General features: G+C 31.9%; 1 protein-coding gene across 5 annotated transcripts in view; it reads right to left on the minus strand.

Moving 5' to 3' along the window:
• Positions 1-15,714, minus strand: part of LOC106478043 — a 68,123-nt gene that overhangs the window by 20,799 nt on the left and 31,610 nt on the right. For 4 of the 5 annotated variants that reach the window (XM_022381562.1, XM_022381560.1, XM_022381558.1 and 1 more), the window contains 4 exons: positions 15,050-15,108; positions 12,719-13,038; positions 9,227-9,451; positions 7,656-7,800 (listed from right to left, as the gene is read on the minus strand). In XM_022381562.1, the coding sequence (XP_022237270.1) occupies positions 12,756-13,038; positions 15,050-15,108 (342 nt within the window). In that variant the 3' untranslated portion in view covers positions 7,656-7,800; positions 9,227-9,451; positions 12,719-12,755. The remainder of the gene's footprint in view (positions 1-7,655; positions 7,801-9,226; positions 9,452-12,718; positions 13,039-15,049; positions 15,109-15,714) is intronic. The other variant, XM_022381559.1, reaches the window with a different exon arrangement.

The raw sequence follows: 15,714 nt of genomic DNA on the forward strand, positions 1-15,714 counted from the left end.
GTCTGTCTCTTTCTCTCTCTTTATATATATTTATAAAAAAAACTTTTTTTTTGGTAGAAAACACAATTCAGTTGACACGGGTAAGATACTGCAGTTTAAACAGTTAATACGGTTTCAAGAGCAGTAAGCAGCTCCAACTGATACAGTTGATAATATTTCAGCAGGTGTCAGTGCTTTGAAGCAGAGTATATGGTTTCAGCAGTAAGTAAACAGACCAGTTAAAACAATTAACAAGGTTTCTGCAATAGTAGACACTCCCCTGAAACAATTAATAGGATTTCAGAAATGGAGGCTCCAATGAATTCAATAGTATAGAATCCAAGTAAAATACTTTATATGAATTCAGTAGTTGGGACTCATTGAAACACTTAGTAGAATTTCAATAGTATAGAATCCAAGTAAAATACTTTATATGAATTCAGTAGTTGAGACTCATTGAAACACTTAATAGAATTTCAATAGTATAGAATCCAAGTAAAATACTTTATATGAATTCAGTAGTTGAGAGTCATTGAAACACTTAATAGAATTTCAATAGTATAGAATCCAAGTAAAATACTTTATATGAATTCAGTAGTTGAGACTCATTGAAACACTTAATAGAATTTCAATAGTATAGAATCCAAGTAAAATACTTTATATGAATTTAGTAGTTGAGACTTATTGACACTCTTAAAAGGATTTGAGTATTAGAAATTCAAATGAAACACTTTATAGATTTTAACTAGTAGAGAATCCAGTGAAATACTTAAAAGTATTTCAGTAGTATAGAATCCAGTGAAACTCTTGATAGGATTTCAGTAGTTGAAACATTTAAAACAATATAAGCTGTAGATACTCGAGTGAAACAGTTAATAGGATTTCAGCAGCAAACGTTCCATCAAAACACTTAACAGAATTTAAGCAGTAAAGACTTCAGTAAAACGTTAATAGGACTTCAGCAGTAGACCAACAGTACTTGTAAGTTAAGAGAGGTTTCTGAAGCACATAGAAAGGCAGTTGGAATTGTTAAAATTATATAATTTATGTTTATGAGTGTGATAATTTAAATGCCAACTGACACACTGATGATGGATTTTGATTTACATAATAGCTCAACTCTTTAAAAAGTTATTCAGTAGCAGGCATACATATCAGATGGAACATTTGAACATAATTCAGTGATATTACTCTGTATGTCAGTCCAAATATTTCAGCATAACTTAATGATGCAGTTGATCATAACAATTGAAATATGCAACTACATCACCTAACTCATTAAAAATATTTCAACTAACACATATTAAACCAGTAAAACAATGTTAAGATATTTTACTGTCATGCCCAACTACGTTACTAAATCACGTTCAACTGACATTATCAATTACTTCACTAAACAATGTAAAAATATTTCAACTGACATATTCAGTTAATCTACTAAAACTGTGTTGAAATATATCATTTGAAACATAAATTTTGAGTTGATGAAATCGATTAACTATATAAAAATGGTTTTCATAGATTTGCCAGTCCAATACTTAAACAGAATTTAAGTGATAAAGACAAACATGCAAGTAACTAGTCTAATTAAGCAAAAAAAAAAGGATGTTGTTGGAAACTTAAAACTATGAAATTATAATTTTATTCAAATCTGAACATAAAATCTATTACTTGTGCATTCTTCCATTAGTGTGGTATCTTTAAACTATGCCTAAGTGTACGTTTATTGTTATTATGCAGTATTTTTTACTGAGCTTAAACTACACCTCTCCACTTCACTGTATGTATGTTATTAAATAGTATTTTATTAATGAACTCAAACTGTAATCCATCAGGTAACTATACTATCGTGTAGTACTAGCAGAGACCTGCAAAACATTTGCAGTCAAATTAGTATCTTTATTGGAACAGTACTTCTTTAAATACAGGATTTATAGAGCGATACAAAAGAATTCTAATTGCAGACATCAAAATCTACAAGTCCACTTGCCTTTGGCCTAACATTAGCTAAGCCTTTATTAAGTATGGCTTATATTTGATAAAGAGATATATTAACATTGTAAGCTGTGTACTTTTGTTCTTTAGTTTAGTTAGGGCTAAACTCAACGGTACTTAATACAAGCAATAAATAAACTTATAATGTTATTCTACAACCTAACATTAGCTCTTTTTAAAAGACTGTGATAAGCTTTCAATATGTTGTTGTACAAAATGTCTACTAAAGTATATTTACATCAATTAAATAATGTATACCTGCATGCACATTTAGATAGTAAGATGTGCGGCATTTTCAGGACAGACAGAAACTGAGAATTATTATAATATATATTACTACTAAACTTAAACACTACATCTTCATTTAACTGTATTATCATACATTATTTTGCTTTTAAATTCAAACACTACTCATCCACTTAACTATATGTTACCATGCAGAATTCTACTGCTTAATTTAATCTCTACTCTTCCACTTAACAGAATTATCATTAAGTATTTTACTTCTGAATTCAAAATCTACATATTCACCTACCAGTAATAATACAGTATTTTACTACTGAACTTAAAACTCTACACCTCCACCTAATTCTGTATTGTAAGACAGCATTTTAATACTTAAATTAAACTCCATCTAACTGTATGTTACTATGCAGTATTTTACTACTGAACTTAAAACTCTACTCTTCCACCTAACTGTATGTTATAACACAATATTTTATAACTGAATTCAAAGTCTACTCTTCAACCTACCAATTAAGTAAAATAATTTTCTTAGTGAATCACAACTGGCACACTATAAGAGATAACTATAACATTTAGATAAAGTGACCTACCATAAAAAAAATTACCTAAGTACTATTTTTAAAGTTCTCTAAAATGTATATTAGAATTTAGCTAAGTTTCAACTATTTCATTAAGTCTCTCATAAAAGATTATGGCTTTTTACTGGGTTTTAGCATAATATAATGTATTGGGACAACATGGGACCTAATGGTCCATCTCAGATGTCCCATCCTCGAAACTAAACTAAAAATATTAATAGATAAATTTTTAAAATATCTTAAAGCCAGCCTTTATCATTCATATAATTAAAGCTTTCTCTTAAAATCACTTAAACTTACTGCCTCTACAACATCTGATGGCAACCTGTTCCAAAGGCCAATTATCCTATTAGAAAAATAAAACTGTCTTGGCTGAAGAAAACTCCTACCCTGCCAAAATATATATTTGTATCCACTAGTCCTACCATTCTCACCATTAAGTATGAAAAAAAAAATTATGCATCAACACTATCAATTCCCTTTAAAATCTTAAACACCTCAATCAGATCCCTTCTAACTCTTCTTTTTTCAAGATAAAATAATTTGAAAGATTTCAACCTCTCCTTATATGACAGCCCCTCCATCCCAAGCACCATTCTAGCAACCCTCCTCTGAACCCTTTCCAACAATTCAATGTCCTTCCTAAGGTAAGAAGCCCAGGACTATACACAATACTCCAAATTTGACCTAACCAGTGACCTGTACAATGAAATTATAACCTCTTTAGACTTGTATTCAATATTTATGTAGATACCGCCTAAAATCCCATTTGCCTTACCACTAGCAACAGCACACTACTTGGATAGCATAAGAGACTGATCATCCATTACACCAAGATCCCTTTCTTTCATGACACTGTTAAGGTTATTCCCATCCAATTTATATTAATAATCCAAATTATGATAACCCATAACCCATATGCATTATCATGCATTTATTATAATTAAAATCCATCTCCCATTTACTTCCCCAACTCACTAAATCATCTAAATCCTTTTGTAAATCAACAGCATCCTCTTCACAGCTAGCAACACCCAAGACCTTAATATCATCTGCAAATTTAAATAATTTATCGACTATCCCTTCATCTATGTCAATGATGTAAATCAAAAAAGAGCAAAGGTCCTAAGACTGAGCCCTGAGGTACCCCACTTGTGATATTAATCCAGTTTGACTGAACTCCATTTGTAACAACCCTCTGCTTTCTTTAATCTAGCCACTCTTCTATCCAATTTGCTAACTTATCCCCCTACACCTATAGAGATAATTTTTTTATAAGCCTTTTATGTGGTACTTATTAAAATCAAAACAATCCTTGAAAAAGGAGGGATCAAACTGTAGTACATTGACTGCATGGTATCTATTATTTTGAAAACCTAACTGACTGACAAAAAGTTAAGCTGTAACTAAGAAGTCATTGAAATAAATCACTCAAGCTCAATTTATAAAACAGAGCTGCATAACTTTTTTCATGAATTAAAACAAACACACAATAATTACAATTATCTTTGATGCTGATATGCTCTTTCCCTAGAATGATGTCAATCATTTATCTACCTCATCAATGTCTTGAACAAATTATTCTCACAATGTACTAACCTTGAATAGCTTTTTACTCTGTTGTGGTTAAAATATACATATTCAAGAATTTATTTAGAAGCATGACTCTTATGGCAAAATACTTGGGTAGTAACCCTAAAGCCTAGTGAAGCAACAGTAGTATGTGCAAAATCTCTCTCTCTCTCTCTCATAAATATATATATAGCAAATTGCAACCAACATCTTCACAGGTTTGTCCTCAAAAAAAAAAATCACCCATAAACAGGTTCTTATGGATATAGCAAATTGCAACCAATATCTTCATATTTGTCCTGAAAAAGAAATATCCTATAAACAGGTTCTTATGTACATAGCAAATTGCAACCAACATCTTCAGATTTGTACTGAAACAAAAAATCTCCCATGAACAGGTTCTTATGTCTGTTAGCACCAATTCTTCATGTCGTGAAAAGATTATTGCACTTATTCTATGCAGTATACTGCTAATTTTATTTTTATGACAAAAACACTAAAAATTATTACAGCAGATCATTTTTAAACAAGTAATTTCACACATTTGTTTAGAATTATAATATGCACTAAAAACTTTAAATTAATGCAAATATACCTAGTCCATTTCTGAATTTATACCCACAAAATATTTAGTTAAACTTGTAAAACTACTAACAGCTTTGATGATAATTCCTTTACGAGAATAATATTGCTAAATGGTACATATTTTTACATTAACTGCTTATTGGAATGAAATTGTTTTCTCTAAATCATCAAATTCCAAAATCTGGCACTGAAATGAAAAATGTTATAAAGTAAACAACTGATCTTTCTTTCATTTCATATTAAGAGCGCCACCTATCAGCAATATAAAATAATATTGTATAATTGGTTTACTACTGTTGAATTTGTATTATATTCAAAATTCAAAGATATAATGAACTCCATTATTGGATTCAATTATAGCAACTTGAGTTAATATAGTTTAAAAACGTTTCAGAAACTACATGAAATTTCTTTTTTTTTTTTACTTGAAGAAAAGCACTAAAATGGGCTGTGTTGTGGCCAATGCAGGGATCAAACCCTTAAAGTTAATGTTATAAGCCCTTCAGCTTATTACTGAGCTACTAGGAGATGGTTTACAACTGACTCCATAGTAATGCAAAATACTGTCTTATAGAAACTGCAAAAGACTTGAAGTGGTCTACACTTCCTGCTATTGTATCATGTATGCTACTGACAAAAAGAGTGTAAATTAAAGTAAAACTTGGTATTAATGTGCAGATGCATTTCCTGCAGAAACAGTGTTATTCCTTTCTATGATGCCTAACGTTATTAAAAAAAATCCTCATCTTACTAAGATGTTTTAAATAAAGTTTTTATGGTGTGATAATACTAAATAGGTGATTTGATTTGCAATAAAAAACAAAGCTCATAACCGACACAATTGATAAAATAATATTATATTGTTAAACAATTTGCTTCCTCAGCTAATTCAAAATAGTTCACTCCATGATACACATATGATGCTAGACAAGAATTGGCTGTAACACAATCTTTAATTAGAAAACCAAAAACAAGGTATAAAGCATTTCAATTGAGATAATTCAAGCTATAACTAGCGAACCAAAATCAAAGTTAAAAACACTTCAATTGAATAAACTCAAGAATAGCAAGTAATACAAAACAAACAAAAAATAAAAGAATGTGCTTTCACAATGTTTCTCAATTTATCCCAAAACATGGTAGTTTATGTTGAATAAATGTTCAAAAAATCCTGATAAGCTACAAATCAGATAGGGTGCATTTTGTTTGTCTGTTATATTTCACGCAAAACTACACAAGGACTATCTGTGCTAGCTGTTTCAATTTCAAAGTGACAGACTAGAAAAAAGGGAGCTAGATAACACCACCTACTGCCAACTCTTGAGCTGCTCTGGTCAGTGGGATTTGAATATCACTCTTATAATGCACCCACAGCCCCAAAGTGTAGAGAGCGATTGTTTTTCATGTGTATGATAACAGAAAATAAACCACATAAACTCAATTCCATAGAATGTCACACCAACCACTGGGCCATCTTCAGCCCTAGTGAGATGGAATATAGTGTTATATTCTCATATCTTTTAAAGTAGAAAAAACTGTGATATTCGGAAACGAGGAAAAAAAACAAAGACAATTGTACATTTCACAAATACTTCATTTACTAAAAACATGGTTTTGCCAATAAAGGCATCATCAAGTACAGAATAAAATTGTTTGTAAACAGGTTTATATACGTTTAACCAAAGAACCAGAAGTAACCTTTTCATTCACTTCGAATACAGTGAAAGTCAAAAGAACACCGCAGCCAGCATTTCTGAAAAATGCCTTTAAAAAAGCTGGTATTCTAAAGGACATAACTTTATCAGCCTGAAAACCAATTAGCAAAAAGCAAGACTAATAAAGATCTGTATTATACTTCATTTATTGTTTACTAATAAGACTGAATTCATCCTATTACTGTGAATTCCCAGAATCAGAATTCTTGTGAATTTCATTATTACAAATTTGGGCAAAAAACCATGACACAGAAAGAAAAACATTAAAAAAATCTCTCTCTTTCTATGTAAATCATCTCATGTTATTAGCATACTTATGAGATGGTATTTCAAGAAAAGAAACGTCTTACTTTTTGTTTGTTTATTCATTTTTAATCATAAAGCTACACTGAGCTATATGTGTTCTGCTCTCCACAGATATTGAAACCCAATTTTGTGTGTTAGAAACCTTTAGACTTACCACTGAGTCTCTGGTGGTCATCTTAGTTAAATGCATAGCTTTTCTGAACAACTATTAAAAAAACTATACAACTTACTGTCAATTCAATACACAATAATTGGTCTGACCTTCTAATGTTCAGAATGTATGTTACAAATGCTTGCACAATGCAGTAAGATAAGCTAGATTGTGGAAAAAGCATAATATTGAAGCCAAAAAAAAAGATCCATTTTTGATAATTTTTGTTTATTTTTAAAATGCTATATTTTACTCATTAATTTTCAGCAAGTGATAATTGCTTGACAAAACAATTCCAGTATTTTCATTGATCCATGATAGACATTACAGACTCTTTTCTATAATATTTACCTCCTGTGAACAAGTACCTTCAGTTTTAAATACCAAGTTACATTAAGATCGTAAAATAAAAAAAATAATTTATGAAAATGAAGTGTAATAACAATTTTTATATATATGAACACACAAGAGTGTACGTATGTATGCCAATTAGTAGTCTATTTAATCAATAAATGCTTCAAAACATACCATATCATAGTCCAATCTATTCTCAGATGTCCTGACATATTCTGCAAAGATTTCAAACTCTAGGTCTGTCAAATCCAACAAACTCTGAACATTTTTGTCTGTGCAGTGAAGTATAGCTTGGCCACTCCCATCATCTACCAACACACTTGAAAAAATATTTTATAATTCTACAACCAAATCACTTACACAAACTTTCTTTTATTTCAAATGTCAATAACATAAAACATCTAAACTGCCACTTTCCTTACACGTGTAGGCCATACAAATGATACATTATATGTATATATTTTTTTTCTTTTTCTCAAATCATCCATATGTTATGCAGCCAAATCAAAAACCACTAAATAATTATCCCTTAAAAATTTGTTTGGCTGTATTGCAATATTCATATTAAATATATTGACCACAAGTGACTAGAAAGGATGCATAAATCAAAATGCCACATTCATTTAAATGTCTCTGTAATTACAAATAAACAGAGATATACTAGCATTTAATAAAAATTACTCTGTAAAATAACTGAGAAACAGATATAAAAATATATCTTTTTTATAAATAAACTAGTATAAAAGCCAGTCAAAAATGATGGGATGCCAAAGCCTACCAAATTTGAATCCTCCAATATGCATTTGCATTTATTTAGCATGAATTGAAATTAATTTGCTGTTTGTTATGAAAAGTTTTTAAATGATGATTGAGTATTTATAAGAAATGTGGTTTTAAGAGAACTATTTCAATAATTCAATTAGAAAATAACTGATCAATGAATGCTGGGACAAGAAGTGATGCTCAGAAGAGACATTCTTTAGGTAAAAGAAAGATTGATCATGATAGGCTTTGGTTTTCCGATGCTAGAAGGCCCTTTATTATTCTTATTTATGTTTATGAGTGACAAAGTTCCTTGGTATAAAACTCCCTCTTTGACAGGCTTTTAGATAGCAATAAAAGTGCTGAACTTTAGGAGTTATTTATGCCTATATTAGCAACTGAATTCAACTAAAGTGGGAAAGAGCAATGAAAAGAGGAAGTATTATACGAGAAAAGTGGAATTGGACTCGTGTAACTTACAAAATTTGGAGAAATTGAGCATGACCAACTGAATGACTGACCGAAACTTGGCTTTTATGATTATGATAAGTTTACAATAAAAAATTAATATACCTTATTAATAAGGTTTTGAAAACAAACTACTGTTTCTCGAAAAAATGTCTTAATATTATGTACACACAAAATCGCATGGGTACATGTATGCTAAAATAAATCTTTAGTTCAAGAGTCTTATCTGTATGATACGATTTCCATAGGCAAGCTATACGTCTTTCCTACTATACAAAATATATCTAAAAACTAAAATATATTTGGGCTTAGACCACAAGAAAGGTACTGAAAAAACACAAGTTTCATCAAAAATTGACAATATATAAATTGCCTGAATAAAAGCCAATTCTTAATTATTTGTTAAATTACCTAGCAGTAAATCATCATATTTCCAAAGATTTTACTATTTCATTACTCTCAACATAAACAATGTGATGATTACTATCAAAAGAATGTAAATCTTACAAACTTACCGAGCTTTGGCTTCTACTTTGCATCCACTTCCAAAATGCTGTTCACATGGCCAAGATCCTGAACAATGAATGCAAACTGGAAACATTTCTACATGCAGAACAAGAAGTATATGGCATAATGTTCGGAACTGTATCTGATCAGTAGTTACTTTACAGAAAAAATTCCAAGGTGTCGGTGTTTTCCTGGTTGTAATGTTTGATTTGCTATCTTGACTGAAGTCTTTCCTGTGGGATATAAAAATAAATATAGGTTAACATGAACTTTAAGAATATATAATATGCTACTTTCAGTCGGAGAATTCTGTAATAGTAAGCCATAGAAAGAGCTTGTTTTAGAACTTTTCACAAAAGCTGCTAGGAGGCTACCTGCACTTGACTATCCATAATTTTGAAGTAATAGAATACAATAAATGCAATTAGTTAATGCCACCCACCAACAACTCTTTGGCTACTCTTATCTGCCCATTTAGTGGGATTTGACCATCACTCTTATAACACACATAAGACCCAAAAGAGCAGAGTGCATTTTCGTGGCAGTGAGATGCAAACCATGAACTCTCAGATTCAGAGTCCAAGCACACTAACCACTAGACCATGCCTGGTCCCCAAAGAATGTAGCAACAGTAATGGAAAGCAGGTCTAGAATTGATTTTCACTTCTGTTTATGTAGTTTTATCTTAACGTGGCTCGTCTTTGCACCTTGATGAATAAATTGCTACTCAGTTTAACCTATGTGCTAGAAAAAAGTCTTTGAATGAAATGTTAGCATGTCCTCATCCAAGATCTGACAGCTTACATTCTCCAAATATAATTCTATAAAGACCATATCTCAAAATACAGCAAGCATTTGCATTATGTACAGCAAATGCACAAGCTACAATTAGCCTGAGAATAACAATAACTGTAGACCAGTAAACATCTTGAAAATAATATCATACTCTTTAAGGTGGGCCTTTCTTCATCATTTCATCCTTGATGAAAGTATATTCACCTTTTGATAGCACTTAAGTTAACAAGCTCCTTTTAAAACTTTCTGTGATTATTTCAGTACCAGAAACATTAACGTGTATAGCAAATCTCATTGCAACAAATGACAGTAATACTAAATTATCAAATATATTCAAGACATACCCTGCTCTGTAAATCATCTTCTCAAGAACTATCCTCACTATAACAATCAAAGACCAGAAAATATACAGAAGATAAACACATACAGGACTGTAGAAAGTATTTCTTTGGGTATTAGATACAAATATTACAGACCAAAAAACATATGGAAGATAAACACGATGGACTGTAGAAAGTATTTCTGTTGGTATTAGGTATAAGTATTACAGACCAACATACATATGGAAGATAAACACATACCTACTGTAGAAAGTATTTCTTCAGGTATTAGATACAAACACTCCAGACAAACATATGGAAGATAAACACATACCTAAAGTAGAAAGTTATCATTTTCCTAAACTGAAAATGTATTTCCAACCACATTTACCTCTGCTGATACTAATAGCTATTTCTCGATGTTCATCTTTGCCATCTAACGTTGTATTCGCTTGCTCCAATCTTTATATACCCCACTCAATTGCCCCTGGCAATATCTAATGTGCAAAACTTTATGCCAGGCCTCAAACACCCTCTATGCAGGTCTTGTATATAAGCATTATATGCAGACAATAATATCACTTTTTTGTAATTTACCTCATTCCGGTCACTAACATCAGCTGTTAGTGGGGAGGAAGGGAGGGAGAGTGTCAGCGGAGGTTTAGGAAAATGATAACTTCCAAAACATACATACCTCTGCTGACACCAACAGATAGAATCCCACTTTGAGAAGGCAGAGGGGCCGGCAAGGACAGAGATCATACAGAAAGAATCTGCAGAGAACAACTATGTACCACGAGAAGTGGTATCAAAGTGGGGAACACCACATTACATCCAGAACAGGTATGCTCTTCACTACAGAATATTGGAAAGGGTGGAATATAATACAAGTATAATGGTCCAGCCCCAACCAAACAGCCATCGTTCCACAACTCGGGTTGGATTTAAGGAGTCATGGTACCCCAGTTGGTGGTCAGGGCAATTGGACCTCAGATATATATCCCTTCCAGTATGAAAGAAAGCAACACCAATGTGGACAATCCTTCTGATCAACCTGAAGAGGTACAAAAGGCAACTTCCCAGGTCTGAATTGATGGGATCATATACCATACTCCACCAAAGTCCAGAACCCATCCAGTCTGGATTTACAAACAGTTGTCTTTACTCCCCCACCAAGTGGGCAAGGATAATTCTGCTTACCCATAGAATTATGGAGAGGATGTGGAACACTGTCCCACCAAGGACCAAAGTTGGGACCTTGTTGCGTTCGGATTTACGAGGAGGTAGTAGACCCCCTGCATGAACAACATAAGACCTCCTTACAGTGTTCATAAGAGGGTCCAAGCACCCCCTCACTGGATAGCTAAGCATCAAATCTGGACAGGTTTTATGAGTAGGCTCCTGCATAGGTTGGTCCCCAACTTCGCCCTCTTCTCCAAGAGTGGAGGAAACTCAACACTCCAAAATGACTGGGAACTGGGTGTGGTAAGGACTTCCGAGCTCCACAAATAGAAGTGAGGGTGAAACATATGCATTGGGGAGTCCTGAGAAACAGGTCTCTGGAGACAATGCAATAGGTGAACCACGTTCCCTAATTTGTGAAAGCAAACTGATCTCGACTGATTCAGCTCTAAGATCAGCAGGGACTGGCAAAATCCCCTTTAGCTTTACTCATGATAGTCCATGAGTAGCATTCCATTAGAAATATTGTAATAAGATTTCACCATCCAGAATTGCGTGCAGATGGTGGAACACCATCATCTCGACAGAACCCAATGCTACCAGGAACCAATATAGAGGTTGCTGGTGTAGAATTTAAATACAAGCATACCCAACTGGGCAACAGTCACCACTGAGTGAGTTCCAAAAGAAATCAATAGGGGCCCTAGAAGAGAAAAGAACAGTAACTGTAAGTCAGATAATATGTTACACACCTCCTTTTTAAAATCTAGTAGACGTTTGCAAATTAGATATTGCCAAGGGCAGTCAAGTGGGGTATATAAAGACTGTAGCAAGCAAACACAACATTAGATGGCAAAGAAGAAGAAGACTGAGAAATAGCTATTAGTGTCAGTGGAGGTATGTATGTATGTATGTATGTTTTGGAATATTTCTTCAGGTGTTAAATGCAAATATTACAGACCAACAAATGTATGGAAGGTAAACACAACTAACTGTAGAAAGTATTTCTTCAGGTATTTGAAACAAATATTACTGCTCTCATTACATTAACAACATTGATAACCAGTCTAAATCACCCTGGAAATATAAGGACAGTTGTCCAGTATAAGGTCTAAATTACCCTGAAAATATAGTCAGTTAGTCAGTATAATGTACAGGTTTCTTAAGATATGTTTACTGAAAATCAAATAAATATTAACAAACCTATAAAGGTCTGTATTAATCTCCCAATCCACTCTCACTACTCAATGCCTAGCATAGATGTGGCTTTTAGGTAAATATTTCCTTTCTGAGAGGAGAGTCTTCTAAGACCAGATATTTCAACAACTGCACCAGGTACCAACCCCAAAGGGAAACTGTGCCGTGGAATATCAGATAAGTACACAGACACTCTATGGTTTGATGAACAGTCTTCCAACATAAAGCCAATGTTAAAATCTTCAGGACATACCGAGTACTTCACTGGCTGTAGCCACTTCCCAACAATTCGACCTTGTACACTATAACTCTGTTTATGTGAACACCTAAAAAAATAAATGAATTCCATAACAATTTTCACTTTAAATTATGTTTTATTTTAATAAATTAAACTACAAAGAGTTATTAATAATAATAATTAAGTTACTGCTGATTTACTTTAGTTGTCATCTGATGATAATTTTGAACACTTTACTAAAAAAAAAGGTGATTTGCCATAATTCAAAAAAATTTAATACATATTAAAATCTTTAAAAATTTACTAAGTTACCATTTTGAAAATAAAGAGAAAAGTTTAAGAAATTCACCTCTTACAAGTAACATTAGTAAGTAGAGCCTAAATCTAATGACAAGCATGTGCAACCATAAGTTAAACCTCAATTACTCATTTATCTAATGTTCTACATTAACACCAAAATTTACATTTAGACATGTTTGAAATATTTCTCAGTTTCAAAAAAATAAAACAAAAACAGGGAGGATAAATATTTGGATAATGTGACATAACTAACAAGTTTAGTAAAATCTACTAAAAACTGCAAGTGCACACTGTGTTTATGAAACACCTATGCCTCACTTTGCCTTTGACCCATGACCTTCAAAACTTATTCTGGTCTAGAACTTTGTACATAGAACCTCTTATATAAATTTGGTCAAAATTCATCCATCAAATCTTGAGGTATTCTGTTTACAACATCAGAACAGACAGGGTCAAATCAATATGCCCCACTCTGATTCACAGTGGGGGCATAATTATATACAATGTTTAGTTGCATAATAATACATATCTATATAAATAACAGAAATATATACTTAACAAAAATGCTTACCACACCCTACACCCTTCATGATATGCAAATTAGCATAGACTGTCTTTCATTTTTTCATAATGAACTATGAGTAAGATTTAGTGTCCCTATTGTTAAAAATGTTGCTAGAAATCATTTTTTTGAAGCTGAAGTAGTTTTAGAAATAGCAATATAATCTGTTTTATATCAACCAAAAAAATGTAAGTCAATTATTTTATTAAATTGAAAATTTCTATAAATAATAAGAAACAATGATTTTCAAACTATTAAAAGAAGTCAAATATTAGTATGAGAAAATACAGCTCTGATGCTAATCTATATATAACTATGAAATGTGTGTTTGTTTGCACCCTAACTCCTCCAAGCCTATCTCAACCAAGATTTGTATGTAAACACTATGTGTATGGGGAATGTACTAAGGGGGTCAAAATTGAACTTAACCCTATTTCTATTTTGTAAAGCCTGTTGGTTAATTACTCTCAGCCTATTGAGTCAATCTCAAACAATTTTGGCAGGTTGACTTTTTAGACAATGTTGAATATTCTAAAGGGATTCAAGATTAAAGTATGAAAGTTGCTGGATTGTTTCTCAAACAACCATGCTTTTCTCATTTCAATGAAATTTAGGGGGTTCAAGGGTGGGATCACCTCAAAAATCTCTATTTGTTGGTAGATCAAAAGCAAACTGCAAATGTTGTTTATGAAGAAGCTTTGTTATAAATTTAAAATTTTGAGATACAGTTCATGTTCAAGTTATTACTTTGAAATATATGATTGCTGTTAAACTTACATTGTTTTAATTAAGTTTAAACATTCACCATCAGTTAATGGGTATTTAAACATTTGACAGTTAAAGGTATATAATGTTTGTTCAATAATTTGAAAGTTTTAAAACAGAAGGATGTTAATTGACTTCAACTTAAAAGAAGTTAAAGCACTGAACCAACAGTTCAAATAGGAGAATTGAGAGAGACATGATTTAACATCACACAGCATGTATTTTATAACATTTCTACCACTTTGATCCAAACCTTTACTCTGAAGTTTAATTGCATAAAAGTGAAATCAACTGATTTATTAGCACATCTACACAAACACATCTAACAATCCATTTTATTCTAAGCTATCAAGTTAATAAATATCAAATATAACCATTTTTACCAAACAAACTGTATAATATTTGCATAAAAAGTCATGTATGAAAATGAAATCAGTTCATAAAAAGGTTTAGTCAAAATTTATAATTTTACCTGGGTGAGAGTATATCCTCAACATGATTAATCTTGCTTGGCTCATTAATCACACAATTCTGTTGGATAAGAAAATTAAAGTAGTTGAGGTATTTATATATATTGGAAGTTTTAAAAAAATCATTACCACATAAAGTTTGTCATGTGGCTAAATGTTATCACTGTGTTCCATCCAAAGATTTTGGGATTAATGCTATATTATGGCTGGGAAGAGGGGGAAAACCTATGCCAAAATTTCTGTACCAAGAAATTTTTTATTTCACACAAATTACTTGTTAATAAAGTGCTGAAAAATAATTTTACATACATAATCAGTTATATTAAAAACTACTGAAATGGCATAACAATATTTCACTATTCCAACCACCAGAAGTACAAACTTAGTACATAATTTAAATTAACAAAGTAAAAGAAAACTACTTTAAATTACTCTACTACAACATTTGGAAATGTTTAGGTTTTTGTCTTGATTTGGATCCAGTATATCCTATGTGCACGAGGTCAGTCCATTGGGCCTTTTTGCCCTCAGACGATGAAAAACCAAAGAACTGTAGGTGTATCTTTCAAGTCTGCTTTTTGTAACAATGTTGGTATTCCACATTTTTGTATTTCAACTATGCAATTTTGAACAAAAAATAAATACTATCATGCACAAAAAACAGAAT

The sequence above is a fragment of the Limulus polyphemus genome, unplaced genomic scaffold (assembly GCF_000517525.1).
Source record: "Limulus polyphemus unplaced genomic scaffold, Limulus_polyphemus-2.1.2 Scaffold175, whole genome shotgun sequence".
In the NCBI taxonomy this organism is placed as follows: domain Eukaryota; kingdom Metazoa; phylum Arthropoda; class Merostomata; order Xiphosura; family Limulidae; genus Limulus; species Limulus polyphemus.